Source organism: Aulostomus chinensis, chromosome 5 (genome assembly GCF_037954235.1).
Source record: "Aulostomus chinensis isolate RoL2024-O1b breed Wild chromosome 5, RoL_Achi_v1.0, whole genome shotgun sequence".
NCBI lineage: Eukaryota > Metazoa > Chordata > Actinopteri > Syngnathiformes > Aulostomidae > Aulostomus > Aulostomus chinensis.
In genome coordinates, this window is record NC_141324.1 from 26,903,435 (window position 1) to 26,918,453 (window position 15,019).

The 15,019-nt window shown below is 43.4% G+C and overlaps 1 protein-coding gene across 3 annotated transcripts in view; it reads right to left on the minus strand.

Moving 5' to 3' along the window:
• Positions 1-15,019, minus strand: part of piezo2b (piezo-type mechanosensitive ion channel component 2b) — a 74,448-nt gene that overhangs the window by 25,128 nt on the left and 34,301 nt on the right. For 2 of the 3 annotated variants that reach the window (XM_086204292.1, XM_086204290.1), the window contains exons 9-22: positions 14,400-14,519; positions 13,068-13,103; positions 12,319-12,424; positions 11,567-11,745; positions 11,193-11,423; positions 10,484-10,604; positions 9,994-10,190; positions 9,489-9,613; positions 9,120-9,293; positions 5,782-6,128; positions 2,655-2,815; positions 1,587-1,763; positions 1,295-1,417; positions 588-788 (exon numbers count right to left, since the gene is read on the minus strand). In XM_086204292.1, coding sequence (XP_086060418.1) covers positions 588-788; positions 1,295-1,417; positions 1,587-1,763; positions 2,655-2,815; positions 5,782-6,128; positions 9,120-9,293; positions 9,489-9,613; positions 9,994-10,190; positions 10,484-10,604; positions 11,193-11,423; positions 11,567-11,745; positions 12,319-12,424; positions 13,068-13,103; positions 14,400-14,519 — 2,298 coding nt within the window. The remainder of the gene's footprint in view (positions 1-587; positions 789-1,294; positions 1,418-1,586; positions 1,764-2,654; positions 2,816-5,781; positions 6,129-9,119; positions 9,294-9,488; positions 9,614-9,993; positions 10,191-10,483; positions 10,605-11,192; positions 11,424-11,566; positions 11,746-12,318; positions 12,425-13,067; positions 13,104-14,399; positions 14,520-15,019) is intronic. The other variant, XM_086204291.1, reaches the window with a different exon arrangement.

Below are 15,019 nucleotides of genomic sequence, written 5' to 3' on the forward strand. Positions count from 1 at the left end.
TTTTTTTGGGGGGGGGGGGGGGTACTTTTATATTTGGCAGTGTTGGTTGCCTCTGCCAGGAAGATCATGTGACCAGTGTTGGTTATCTGTCTGTCAGAAGAAAATCACTGCATGTGTGCAGATTAAGTACGATTGCATTTGATGGGAAGTCTAATTAGTTTTCTAGCCAACGCTGTGTCACACAGCCAAGCCAACGGACTCGTTGGAAAGGTCGAGCTGTGCAGTTTAATCACCACTGCTGTCTGGGCAATGTGATCACCAGCGTGTAACTCTTTGTTTGTTAGCTTCAGATCTCAAAAACTACTTGACGGATCTGGACTAAATTTTAAGGGGAAAAAAAAAAAAAAGCTAATTTTGTAAGAACGAGATTGTACAGTAGATCCTGCAGACTGTGCGAGGCCATTGGCAGGATGTAGCTAATGGTGATACTTTGGAGTCTGCTGTGCCTTCCATCATGCATTGATCAACACTTTCAGGGCCTATGGGTTTCACCTGCAGGGCTCTAAGTGTCAACTCTCTCTTGGATATCACAGGACACTGACACAAATTCTCCACACCCGTGTATTTTTGCCTCCATCCATCCATACCTCAAGTCCAAACTTATAGAAGAAGTAGTTGATGAAGTATTTGATGAAGCTGACGATGCCGATGTCCAGGTGCTGCCGTGTGATGTCATGGAAGATAATCCTGGCAGCCGGAGGCGACAGTTTGTTCCTCAGTCGGAAGTACTCTTGGTGGCGGTAGATGGTCACCTCGAATGCTAACAGGGCTAGCATCAAGAGGTTGTTCTGCACACGTGGGGAAAGAGCACCAAGTTGTTTTTGTGCTGTTGAATGTTTCCATGGGTAAAGATTCACTAGATGTCACATATGCGGGTAAGTGTTATCAATTCCAGCTGGTTGATGACGTACACGCAAAGGTGTGCAATAATACAAAATTAAAACAACAGGTAATTCTGCTCAAATGCTTTGAAACGACAGAATCTGCAAATGTAGGAAGTGAAAAGTACATCTGCGCTCGAATAAAACACCAAAGTACAAAAGGTACATTTTTATTTGCTACTTTCCACCTTTGCGTCTCTAAATGCACATCAGAATTAAAAGGAGACAAATGCAAAGAAACTCTTTAAAAGGGAAGACAATGAAGAGCAAATCTATTCAAAATGAAATGAGGAAAAAACAAGAGGTGCATCATTGTTGTATTATTTATTTATCATCAGTAGACTTCTTGTTTTTCTCTTCGCTACTGTCATGCGTGCACTGTAAACAGCCGCGAAAAAAATTCTGCCACCCACCCTGATGTAAGCCAGCAGGTCGTCAGACTTCTGCAGGCCCACCCAGTTGGCCGGATCCACAGCTACTTTGTAGAGCAGCGACTCCTTCAACTCTTCCTCCTGGTCTCTGGTGTAGCCCTCTGGCTGTGAACAGAAAACAGACCTCAGACCCTGCAGTCAGGTGTGTGATATTAAATGTAAGCATTAATGTACAGTTCATATGCTTGAGATAACTGAAAGGTCAACTAAATTATTAAGAAGGATGATGATTTATTCAGCTCGGCTCCACAAATCCCTGTCTGATTATATTCACCATGGAGCAGTTCCTGGAGTAGGTTGGCGGCTTTATCGACGTCAGCTGGTACAACATTTTACATACGATGATGACACACGTCCAGACAGTGCAAACACTGGAGGCAAGGGGGCGATACTGGCTGTAGGGCAGCGCAAAGGCCCAGGACACCAGGAACACATAGTTGAGCAAAGACACCTGCAGAGGACGCAATAGAGGTGATGAGGACATGGAGGACTGACACACGGCTGACCGGCAACCATCATTCTTCAGTGGAGGATATTTGCATCGCGCTGTTTTAATTAACAACAATACCAGGCAAATCTAATGTGTAAAAATCACATAAAACAAGAGGGCAACAACTACAAAGGCAAGATGGTAACAGTGCATAAATTCAAGTCTGTAAATGTGGATTTTTAATAAGAACCTGGCAAACAAGAGGAGCTCATGCAACCTTAAACCCTCAGCCAGTTGGTTATAAACCCCACAGTTAGTTTTTCAAGTTGTCAGGTGTGGATCCAGTTGGCTGCTGCATCAGTTTCTTCTTTTAAAACATTCTTGAAGAACCATCAAAAAGCTTTCGTATGATGTCCTTGGGGATTTATTCACAGCTTCGAATCAAACTATCGATTGAAATACAACATTCTCTTATTTTCTATATGGTCCCCTCTCTCCGTTATCACTTTCTATCATTGGTTTTGATCTCATCAATGCATTGCTATTATTACTAAGTGATTGTGTAGGCCATGCAGGCTAACTCTTATTAGTCTGAGGTGCCTCAGCATTGCAAGACATCAATTTTATTCATTTATCATCAGTGCAATAAAACAAACAGGCAATAATGACCACTAATTTACCAGCTTCCTCGCACCAGAAAGGTGTAATAAATGCTCCTCTTGTTCATGGATGAAAGTGTCATGTCCGAAAAAAAGAACAGGACTGAACGCTTTTCATTGTAACGAGTCTGACTGTCAAGATGAGAGAAAGATTGGCGGCACGCAGGAGGCCCAATGCAAACCAGATGATATGAAAAGTTGGTTGGTATTTACAGACTGTCCAGCGCAATCTGGAGAGTAGAAGCCCTCATACCTCTCGGATAGAAACCAGGACAATGAAGCAGGACACAATCTTGATGATGTGGATCTCCAGTAACCACCAGATGAACAGCTGCAGTTTGTGGAAATACTCCAGGAACTTCAGGAAGAGCACAGTCAGACGGTCGACCACCAGGTGCCATTTATTCTTCAGGTCTGAGGAGATGAAAACCAGATCTAAACACAAACCGACAACAAGACAACGGAGGTGCAAATGTGAAGGGTTCTCTTAACGTCTGTATAAACACTGTCGTCCTGGCACTTTGCCCTCGGTGGGTACTAATGCATCAACAGACTTATAATTCGATTGTATCCCATTAAAGAATAAGGCTGCTGCTAATCTATTTATCTTTATTATCAACAAATCCGAAGAACTTGCAACTTTAAATGAACATCCCTCACATTCAGGCCCTTGCCAGTAAGTTTGCCCTCATTAAGGTCATCGCTGCCGGGAAAATCCCTGCGTTTCACAAAACGTAAAGTCTGACAACAAACTGACCCACTGGCGGAGGTGGCTCGATCCGGTCGTGTTGCAGCTAAGTTCAGCGTGGATAAATAATTTAACTGAATAACTGAAACTGTAAATGTAAGAGACCAAATGGATCAAACTCTGGTAGCAAGCGTCATTGTACTTTTACAACTTCAGCTTTAGGAAAGTACAATAAGTTATTCAGTAGTTTCTGCATCCTTATACACTAAATTATTAATCAGTCAATTGTTTAATGATTCGATAAATTCCACAATAAGAAAAAATGTAGCCCTGCAAAGAACCTCTAACTCATATGTGCATGAAAATGAGTGTAAATAGAACTGGTAATCATGTAACTGTCTAGGCTTTAAGTATCGTGAGTGAAATAAAACTTTCATGGTCACTACATTAAGCTCAGCGTGTGTTTTAGTAGTTCTGAGGCTGTAAAATGTTTTTTTTAACTAACATTAAAAAAAACATTTTGCTGGAACACGTATGTCACGGTGGATGGAAATTCCAAACTGTTGCTTTAATCACCTGAGCGTTTGGGTTTATACTCTCACAAAGGATATAAAAGTCACAATTAGAGAGGGTGGTGTTCATTTTTACAAAGCTTTAGTATCTCAGCTATAGAGGCCTTATTGTTTGGATAAGAAATTCTACGAGTTCATATAGTTGGAATCGCCCCTCGTTCATTATAAACTGAGAAGGGCTCCAGGGTTGTGTTTTATCACCTATTTTATATTCTATGTATATAAACACCACGTTAATTTAAGAGCAGTGTGACTGTCTATGTAAATATGCGGTGGGTGTAGCTTTGGTTGGCCTCTGCAGGAGAATGTAATATATGAAAGTGAGCTGTGTCAGAAAACTCAGGATAAATCGTCCCGACACCAAAAATCTGCAATGGACAGATCTTCATAACTTTCCTCGGAGTGATGAATAGCTGGCTGGTGAGGGAGCGGGCAGCAGATACTTGGGCAACAGCCCTAAGAGAGCTTTGGCCTGAATAACTGCATGCTACACGTCCTCTGAGGGCTTCTGGAGTCAGACGTGAGGGAGGGAAGACCCTCACAAACACTGTCCCAAGAGTCTGAGCTCAGACTAAACGTGCTGCAGTGTTACAACCTTCTTAAGAGCCTTTAAAACACAACGCTCCAAAGGAACATACAAGAAAACTAACATGGAACACTTGCCGCTATGTCATCAGCCACAACCTCGAGGTGCAGTCAGCAGTATGAACGGAAATATACTAATATATATTCACAATTTGTTGGAATTTGTTCTCTCAGGCGCTTTAAATATGAATCAGGGCAATCTGAAGAAATGATACTGACGTGCAACGTGTTCAAGCCAGTGAGGTTACATGATACGCATGCAAACCACAATCCTGTGGTGTTTTAGTAAGAGATGTTCTGCAACAGTTCGTGCAACCCAGTCCAGCCAAAACCAAGTACCGCCCAGCACGCAGCACGTCAAGCTGGAGCAGGACGTGTAGAACTGCAATATCTAATGAAACTGTCCTTAGCGTCTTCACTGCTGTAACTACATGAGACATTATAAAGAAGTATTAGTAGTGGTGATTATGCTGATGCAACTTCTCCTTATCTTAAGAGACACCTAAAATATGTGTGGTTGACTCTTGAAGAGTCATCCAACCCTCCATCCATCCATCCATCTATTTTCTACTGCTTATCCTGATTAAGGGTCGCAGGGGGGGTGGGGGGGTGGAGCCTATCCCAGCAGCCTTCAGCGAGAGGCGGGGTTCACCCTGGACAGGTCACCAGTCCATCACAGGGCCAACACATAGAGACAGACAACCATTGGCTCTCCCAGCCACGCCTACGGTCAATTTAGAGTATCAATCAGCCTCGTCCTCTCTTGATGTCTTTGGACTGTGGGAGGAAGCTGGAGTACCAGAGAGAACCCACACAGGCACAGGGAGAACATGGAGACTCCACACAGAAAGACCCCGTGCTCCACCGTGGGTTTGAACCCAGAACCTTCTTGCTGTGAGGGGACAGTGTTGACCTCTGCACCACCCTGTCGCCCTCTTTAAGAGTCACACAGGGGGAAAAAACATATCTTCGTTATCTCAAGAGAGCTAACTGTCAGTACTTACAAGGCGAAAATATACTTTTTGGTTGGAGCAACATCAATTTGTTCATGGAACAAAATTATCCAATTGTCCCTGACGAGCCAACCAACACACAAACTGGAAAATAACAAAACCTCGTCATTGTGATGTGGGCCAGCCTGATCTGTGTGAGTCAATGAACCGTTCCATTTTGATGCCCCTAAACGCATCACAAAGGGGATTCACTGAAGCTGTCACCAGCCCTGTGTCTTTCTTTATACGTTCTCCACCCACACAGGTGTTTTCATTCACCGTGAGGAATGTGATGTATTCAACAGACCCACGAGAGAGTGGGATTTTCTGAGCCATAACTGGAAACTTTATGACCATAAATACATGTTAATATTAGTAAAAACACCCTCAAAATTAAAGTATGAAACAGAGGCAGGAGCCCCTTGAACTGAATGACTGACCTCTAATTGATGATCAGATGAAACGAGCAAGTGCGACATGATTTGTCGGACATTTTGAAACTCTAAAATGATGAACGTGCACTCAGCTGCAGGTACCGCGTACCTGAGCTCTGCTCGGTGCTCGGTTCTGGTTCCGTCCCCACACTGTACTGGTGGCTCTCATCTGTGCTGGACTGCCTCGGGTCGTACAAGGTCTTGGGCTTCATTCCGGTCACATCAGGGCCATCCATCACCACCACCAGGGTCTGCTCCTTCTCTTTCGCCATGTCCCAATCCCCCTGGTCCCCCTGGTCCCTCTGGGTTCCCTGTTCCCCCTGGTCCCCCTTGTCCCCCTGATCGTCCTGCTTCTCCTGCACCTCCTCCTCCTCCTCCGTCTTGGTCAGCGTTGCATCCACTGAGCTGGCACTGAGCATGGTGAGGTCTGCCAGGCTCCCCTCTGGGTGCACCAACCTGACAACACGTGACAGGTTATCACACACAAAGACAAACACTCACACACATCTTTATTAGTATACTTACGAGGACCATCAATGACCACTGTTACACTCTTGACTGGCAGTTGTCTTCACTGCTTTTGCAAAGGAATAAGAGACTCTGATTCTGAGGAATTTCATTAGTTAAGGCAAAAGACTGCCGCTGTTCACGTTCTTAATTAAAGCATCGCGTCCGACGCCTGATGGAGCTTTCAGACCTTTTAAGAGGGATTACTGCAGCTTGTTTGACAGCTTCGGTCTCAAGCCTCTGGTAGTTGTGTCTGCAAAATTTACGACACCTTCGTGATACTGGAGAATGTAACAATGGTATGAATTTAATGCTTAAGAAATCCAGTTTTGCATTATTTGAAGCGACTGGCTGTTTGTTTCAGCGCCTTATAACAGCGAATAAGAAAAGATTTGATGACAAGCTTGTTCTGAAATGTTTCTCTAACTTTAGAGCGTCCGTCACTTCCTATACATTATTCTTATGTGTGTAATTATCATTACAAATCCAAACGTGTTTTATACTGCAGTTATGGCAAATGTGATGAACCGGGATAACAAACGGCGGTATGTTGAGTCTTTAATGAAAAACAATCAATTTACAGAAATCAATTTAATTTCTGAACATTACCAGAGATTTGATTCACAGGATTTTTTCCTATTTGTAACTTTTCCTTGATAATATATTTCATTTTAATGTATTTCTTGACTTAATTTTTCTTCACGCTCAAAATAAATGAGGTCTCCACACCTACTGAGCAGATTGAAGAGTCTCTCACTGTCTCACAGCATCTTATAGAAGCCATTCTGTCCTCATTAGTATACAAATACAACACACACACACACAGTAATAATCCAGCGGCTTGTCAGTAGGGTGCAAATCTCATCAGCTCTTCGTCCAGTAAATGAACAGCTGCATTTCATCAGGCAGTGTGATTACAAAGCAGTGCACATTCTCTCTGCATTCTGTAAAACAATCGATGTTGCTCTTCTTTTCATGTCCAGGGTGGGTTTTTTTTTTCTTCTTGAAGCAGATAAATGCTGGTAGCTGAAGGGAGGCATTAACCACGTTTTCTCAGGCAGTGGAACAAAGTCAGAGGTTGGGTTTGGCTTGCATGAACCGGCCACATATCAAAGCAAGCACTGCGGTACCCGCTGGTCACACTTACTTGTTCTGTTGAGTAATTTTTTGCTTGATGCTGCTCAGGACAATGAAGTCAAAAAAATGTCAGGATAAACAGTGAGGAGAGACACCGACAAAGGCAGGATGAAACTTATACTTGCAATCGCTTTAAAATATCCATTTAGTTTGTTTCGAATGCAGGAAAACTGGCCAAAGGGCCAGTGTGGTTTGGGGGAATCAAGCTCTTTCAGGAAGGGGGTTATTTTCCTGGGTTCGGTGCAGTAGAGGAGGTGGATTATTTGCAAGATCGGGAAACTGAAGAAGAAGGTTTTCTTTCACACTTCACCATGCTTGTTGGCAAGTATCACAGAGAACTGAAGGGGGTTTTGGGCCTGAATTCAGGGAGCGTTGAAGATCCAAAAAAGACAACAGGGGACCCGAGAGAGCTATGACAGGGCTACAGGCAAAATCATGGAACAAAACTGAACAAGAATTCACGTCAAGATTAAGGTTCCTCAATTTACCCTAACAGAGAAGAGGGACAGGTCAGAAAGTGGGAAATAATGTATGACAAGAGGAGGGAGAAGTTAAGCCTCTGAGGTGAAATGGGATGGAGATGGATGCAACAGAAAGCGAGCATATTACCCACCTATTCATGATCAGATAGACACGCCCACTAACTTTATCATGGCTGTGAGGAGAGGAAGACAAGAGCAGCAGAGATGGCAGCAGGTCACAGAGAGAAGCAAAGCAGGGACAAACGGACGCAAAAAGACAGAAAATCTGCAATGGTGAAGTTGCAGAGTGTGAAAATGTGGCTGTCTGAACACAGAGGAGCACAACAAAGCACACAATGACAGATGAGGGTGGTGGTTATGATGTCTGTCACACAGGAGGGTGAATGATTGTCTAACAAAGTCATGGGAGGGATGTTTTCATGCCAAATACAGCCGGTTCATGTTACTTAGTCAGCAAACTGCTACTTCCACTGCTTCTTAAAGTGCACAGAATGCTATACAGCATGAACCCAGGCCTGCAAGCTGGACTTATGCTCAAGATCTTCACTTGTTTACACCCCACATGACTGCATGGAGACATGGGGGTCACACATCACCAGATCGATGAGTCCACCATGAGTCTGTCCGCCTCCAAGTATTTTTGATGATGAAAACAAACAGAACTCACACGGCAAATGACGCCAACCATGCACCAGCTGGGATTTTTTTGCCTAAAAATGGATGCCTCTGAGAATCAAGCAATCGAGATGTTTGTGCACCAATTGGAAGAAAGAGAAAAGAACACGTGTTCGGAATGTCGCTTACGCGTTCACAATGCATAGCCTGTTTATTTAAAAGTCCATTTAAGGCCGGAGTCCTAGAGTGCAACAATAACTTTGGTCTATGATGCAAATGCACATACCTTGACAACAGTTCCTAATTGTTCAGACCACCCCTTTAACACCGTGTCTTGTGCTCTGATTGGCTTGAATGGCGAAAGCTCATCCAAAAATTTCAGATATTCAACGTGCTCCTGAAGAAGTTGGCAAGCCATTTAAACACTCAAAATTCTTGCAAGCAGTCTGGCCTCAAATTGGAGGCTTTTGTCAGTGAGCTCCAAAAGGTTAGCCAGTAGAAAATTTGTGTATTACTTTTTATATTTTTCTTTAAAATTTAAACCCAGTAGCATGAACTCACCTCCAAAGGTGCACTGCTGACAAAACTTGATAATCAAAAGATTAAATCACATTAAGTCCTCCAGATCAATGCAAAATCTCCTTGTAGGGCCTTGAAAAATAGACTTTTCAGTGTTGGATTGGAAGAAACAATAAATATCTCTCACCTGTAAATTGTGCTTTCCTCTTTGGCAACTACAGCCTGGAGGTCAGTGAGCTGGAGGAAGTGGTCATGGAAGTAGTGCAGGTGGAGAATGCACACCAGCAGGAAGGAAGTAGGGATGAAAATCCTGGTGAACAGCTCGGCGACAGAGAACTTCTCAAGACCCAGGTCCTTGAAACTTCAGCGAGGAAAAGAAACAAAGAGTCATGAAATCGTCTCTGAGGTCCTCTTACTGAGGACGCCACCAGGCTTGAATATGTTGATCACGTAAAGAAAAAAACAACTGGACGTCCCCGTTGTCTGTCGGGGAAGCGAGATCACCAGCGAGTCAATTTCCTACTTCTCAAACTTGTAGTCTGCCGGCTGAGCTCACCTGTCCTTTTCTGTCCCATCACGCTTAAACTGGAAGGTGTAGACAGCGATGAGGACCAGCATGGTGTACATCACCACAGACATCCAGAAGTACTTGAGGATTCGCCGCCACCACTCGTAATGCACCTGATAGTTAAAATAAACACAATCTGTAACGCATTCATGAAGACGGAGAGCACAGTTAGATTAAATTAGATTACAAGCTGACCCTACAACTAAATTAACAGCCTTAATTCAACTGGTAATAAAACTAGAATGCATCTCATTAGGTTTTGACAGGCTTTGTACACCTTGAAAACTTGTCCGGACATAGAAATATTCCGTTCTCATCATGGAAATGTACCTCAAGATGATTTAAAAACAAGAGTGTAGCCATAAAAACTGCAAAAACACCAAAAAACACGAGTGTTAACACTTCCTGCAACAACTCATCCGTCTGTACTTAACGTAGACATTAACCAAGTAAACGTCGCCTACTGCCTCAGGTGTACTCAGGTCAACTGTACCTGGTAAAGTGCTACGCAGAAGAGAAACATCATCATGTAGATGATCTTGTACATGACGATGGTTCCCTCGAAGCTGACGAAGAAGAACATGCCGCCACAGATGTAGATCCAGTATTTGACCAGCAGGGCCATTACCAAGTTGCCCAGAACCTGCATGAGGTCCGGCTCCTCCTCCTCCTGCTCAGTGTCCCCTTTCTCTATAAAACACAGCAGGGAATCAGAAAACTCTGCACTCCCTTGCTACTATTGAATAACTTTCCAGGCTTTTGTCTTACAAACTATCTTTTTGTGCAGCAGAAATTACAGAGCTGTAAAATACTTTATATTCTAATAAAACCTGAGGTCTGCGGCGGCACAGTTTAACTTTTTTTTTTTTTTTTTCAGAGCAAAACTGAACCACCTGCCGTTACAACCAAGAAAACATAATCAATTTAATAAAACAGGATTCTGCTTTGATGGGAATATTTAATACGAAGCGTCGGGGGCTTACCCTTCATCTTCTGATCCTCCACCTGAACGTCCGACAGATCAGCACTGTCTTCCTTCTGTTTTTCCAATCTCTCTGTAAGTGTCTGTCTCAGCAGCAGCCAGAAGCTCAGCAGACACAGGACCTACATGAAATAAAAATGAAAAGTGTGAGAAAGACTCTTAATCAAATTGCACGTGTGTGCGTGTCTACCTCCGCCAAGGTGAAATCAATCAAACTTAATAAAAAAAAAAAAAAGTCATTTTTTTCAGAATGTTTAAGGGACAAATTTTTACTGAGTTCTTCCTTGGCTTGTGTTACACTCGAGTTCAGTGAAATTCAGCGACATTGTTTTATGCAACGCCACCACCAAAAACCCCTCAGGGGAGGAAATTAGCTCGGGTTCAGTAGCTGTTAAGGTGGAATTCCATATGAGCAATTCCAGGAATGCAAAAAGCCTACAAACCAGACGTCATCCCTCAAGAGACCCTTGGACGACCGCCCTCTCTTCATAAATTCAAGGACGTTTAATTCGGCAGCCTCATTTGTATTCTCATGTGGTCTCTCAATCGTGTAATATATTCAATTCTGACATTTTGTATTCCAAATCTTTGCTAATATCACATCAAAATGGAGTTTTGGGGTCACAGCTTCTCACCCAAGCATCAGCTTTTTCATGGCTGCATTTCAAGGAAGCAAAACATTCTTTGACTTTTAATCTAAACTTCCAAACCTTGGAGGACAGTGAGTGGAACAGGTTTTTCTTCTCAACAGACAGTCCTGGGACCGTCGCGACGCTCTCGAAACTGAAAATGTACTGCAGCACTATCAGCAGGTTGCCGTAGGCCACCATGAAAGGGGAGGTCAGCATGGCGTAGCGCCGACGGTCCCTCACCATCCACAGCATGCAAGACCAAATGAGGAAGACAAAGGTCAGCCAGGTGATGTACGTGATGCTCCAGGCCTGAAGAGAGCCAAATCGCAGGAAGTGAAACAGAAAGTCATTTTTGAAACAATTTGTTTGTGATCATTTTTACACTCACAAATTAAAAGTAAATTTACAGACGAGACAAATGCAGCGTAAGTGAACCGGGCTACGTGGCGTACCATCATGGCTATCAGAGCACAGATGTAACTCTGTTTCATGATGAAGTGGAAGACCTTGACCATTGCGCCGACTCCCCTCTTCTTCATCTCGTCCTCCTCTCCCTCAGACTTCTCCTCGCCTCCCTCCAAGGCTGAGTCCTCCGGAGGCAAACACACCTCATACACACACTGCTTCTTCTCTGCTTGGAGACATTGGTGAAATAGTTGAGGCTTTTTTTTTCTTTTTTTTTTGAGTCAAGGATAAGGTGGTGAGCTTCCACTGAGTCAGGGATAATTAAAAGAAGATTGAGGCAGCACATGCCAAAACATACTGACTTTAAAGAGAAGGGATAAAACCCTCCTTTAATGCAATTGAACAGAGGTTATTAGACCACTCCTGCCTAATAACTGCTCATATCTTTCAAACTCAGCACCCTGCTTTCCGCCAAAACTGAATCTGTGAGCCAAGAACAACATTTCCCAGACAATAGACACATACATTATACAGCTGCATGAAAAACAACAGAGAATAGCAACTGAGCAGGGTTGCTTTCTTTCAAGTGTTAAATCAGTGACATGACCCTTCAACACACTTATGAATTCAAACGTGAAAAAGTTCCAAATGAAAGAGTCAAGAATGAGCAAAAATGATGCCATCAAACAGATGAAACTGCTCATCAATAGTCTTCTTGTCTGGCTAGGGGAGTGTGAACAATAGACATATTTCTCAAAAACTTGTCATGGTCCGTGAAGTCAATCTGGAAATAACTCACCGGTGGAGTCAATGGGCTGGTCCATTTTATACTGGGGGGTGGAGTACAGACAGACTGGTCCGTTATCTGTGACAAACTCAAAGGATGTCCCGTTGGGGGGCATGGCCTGCGGATAAAATCAGAAATGGAACACTTAGATTTCTGTAAATGAGGGATTATTTTTGGGATTAGAATACATTCAGCATTCTGCCCCGCAAAGGCAAAAATGAGTGACTGCATTCGTGTGAATAAACTATTCACCAAATCAAAGATTTTCCCATCAAAACAGTAGATTATTTGGAATTTTGTTTTAGGGGATAATAAGTTCCTCCACGTTGGCTTGGAAGGGGCTACAGGGATCTACTTTTCACACGGCACACAAGTACAAGTACAAGCTGCCCCGTACTTCTAAGAAGCATTTTAAACAATAAAACCCCAAAGAGGATCACTTTGATATTTAGCACGCTAGGCTTCAAATTTTGAAAATAGGGCAGACAAAAAAAATGTTGGCCTAAAGATGAAATTCTGCAACAAACATGAATTTTTAGAGATTTGGCTTTAAAGTTATTTCAACAAACTCGACAGTCAATAAAAAAAATAAAAAAAACACAACTGAAGTAGGTGCGTGATTGTCGCCAAACGTGGCCGTAATCTACAACCCTGGTCAGTGCCGTGTGAGAAGTGCTTCGCAGTGGTTCCTAGCTAGCAGCAACACTGGGGGGGGGGGGGGGGGGGGGTAAGATACAAGACACATCTAGAGCAGCTCCCACCTCAGTTGTACTGATGCCATCCTGGGTGGAGAGGAGCTACAGCAGGACGAGAAAAGAGCATACAAGGCAAGGCGTGTTATCGACGAGCTGCTGAAGTCAAAGGCCTCCTTGTTCTTTATAGTCGCTGATAAGCAGGAACAAAGCTGAACAGCACTACTCTGTAAATCGAGCCCATCACTCATCTGTGTCTGCACACCCTAAAAGCTTTTAAACCTCAGGAGGTGGCCAGCAGAGACCTTGGTATGGAAACAAGGTCAGAATGCGCTTGTGAGAGTATTCCAGCTGAAATCTTTCCGGGGATTAGTCTGCTACGACGGTGAAAGCTTGGGAGAAAACCTGTGTAAAGCTGGGAGACGTCAGTTTGCAGTTAAAGAACTGTTTTCCTGTCATTTTAAGCTACAGTGGCATTAAATACACACTCGAGTACTCCAGTACACTGTCATATTTGTTTCACACGATGTTGTAACACAACAGAGTGAATACTCACTCCAAGCCCAGCAGCACTGATTGGTACAAGAAGGCCCCGGTTAGATTTGGCTAAGAACAAACACTGGGCCGGCCAACGTGAGCGTTCAAACTCACCGCCTCTGATTTACTGCATGTTTATGGATTACCTTCTGTTGGGAAGAGGTTCTTCTCTGTTTCCTAGATGTACACGTAGTCCAAAATTCCAGTTATGATGCTTCAACTCACCCTTAACTGACTGCATTTGGACAGCAGTCATCCAACTATTGACGTATTTTCAGTGTTTTCTTGCTAATCCTGTATAATAATGTGCTTCAAACTAAAAACCCGGAAGTTTGAGCCGCGGCGTCAAGCCGTTGGACCGCTGTACGCGTCACAAAAGGATAAAACCGTGTAGTGCAGTTGAGGCGTTCACGTTTCCACAACACACTTCGTTAACGCAAGCAACGCTGGGATACTCAGCATGTGTGGGTCACTGCCTCATCTGACGGCTTAAGACAAACAGAACAGAATTGACTGAACATATTCGATATTTAATATCCATTTAGGTGCAGTCACCAATGCCTGTGGTCGCACACTCACATCAGTTATCAGTGGAGAGAAAGAAGGAAGTGTTTTATTTGTTTTTATCGGCCCAGTTTATTGAGAGAAGTTTAGCACTTCAGTAGATGAGGAAAATATTTTCAGTTGAATTTCCTGCTATTTTTCATAACAGTTTCTCCCCAGTATTTCCCTGGAAGGATATTTCCCCCCCCCGATTGACCCCAAGCAGTGATTCAACAATGGGAGATATTAAACATTTAGCTAACTGGAAGATGACACCTTGAATAGTCCGACAACATCACATGCAATTTAACCTTCACGTACATTTTTCTCATCTGTGCCTTGGCGGGATTCCCACCACAGCTGCCTCTTCCTGTTGGCCGAGTTATTTGTTCCGTTTCCAACCAGCTCGTCCTCCTCACACACGTCGTCATCCTTGCTGTCCTGAAATAACACAGATAGTCCGTTTGGATGATTCAGTCTCTCCCTGCTGGATTTTGAAGTCAGCTGCGTGTCCTTGCAACACAGACCAGACTCTCAAGAACCACAGTTTTCATAGCTTTTCAGCTGGAGACGGTGCAGGAGAGCAGTAGCAGGGAAGCCAATCGACCTCGGAGGAAAAATCATGTTTAAGGGTCAATATTTCACATTTCTTACCATCTACTGGGATAATGAACATTCCAAGTTTGCCAGGCAACACCTACTGATCCAATATCAGTGCATTACAAAACACATCCAACATTTTCATTGCTCTGTGACCTGGCTCAGGAGCAACCCTTTGTAAAACATGAACAAATAGATACAGAGAATGAAGCCACAGAACTTCATCGGTTAGCATCATTTTATCGGCGCAATTTTCAAATGCAAAATACTGACATTTTGCTAACTTCATTCCTCTAACAATACAAACCAATCAGTTCTTCTTCGCAGCTCTAAAACTTCAT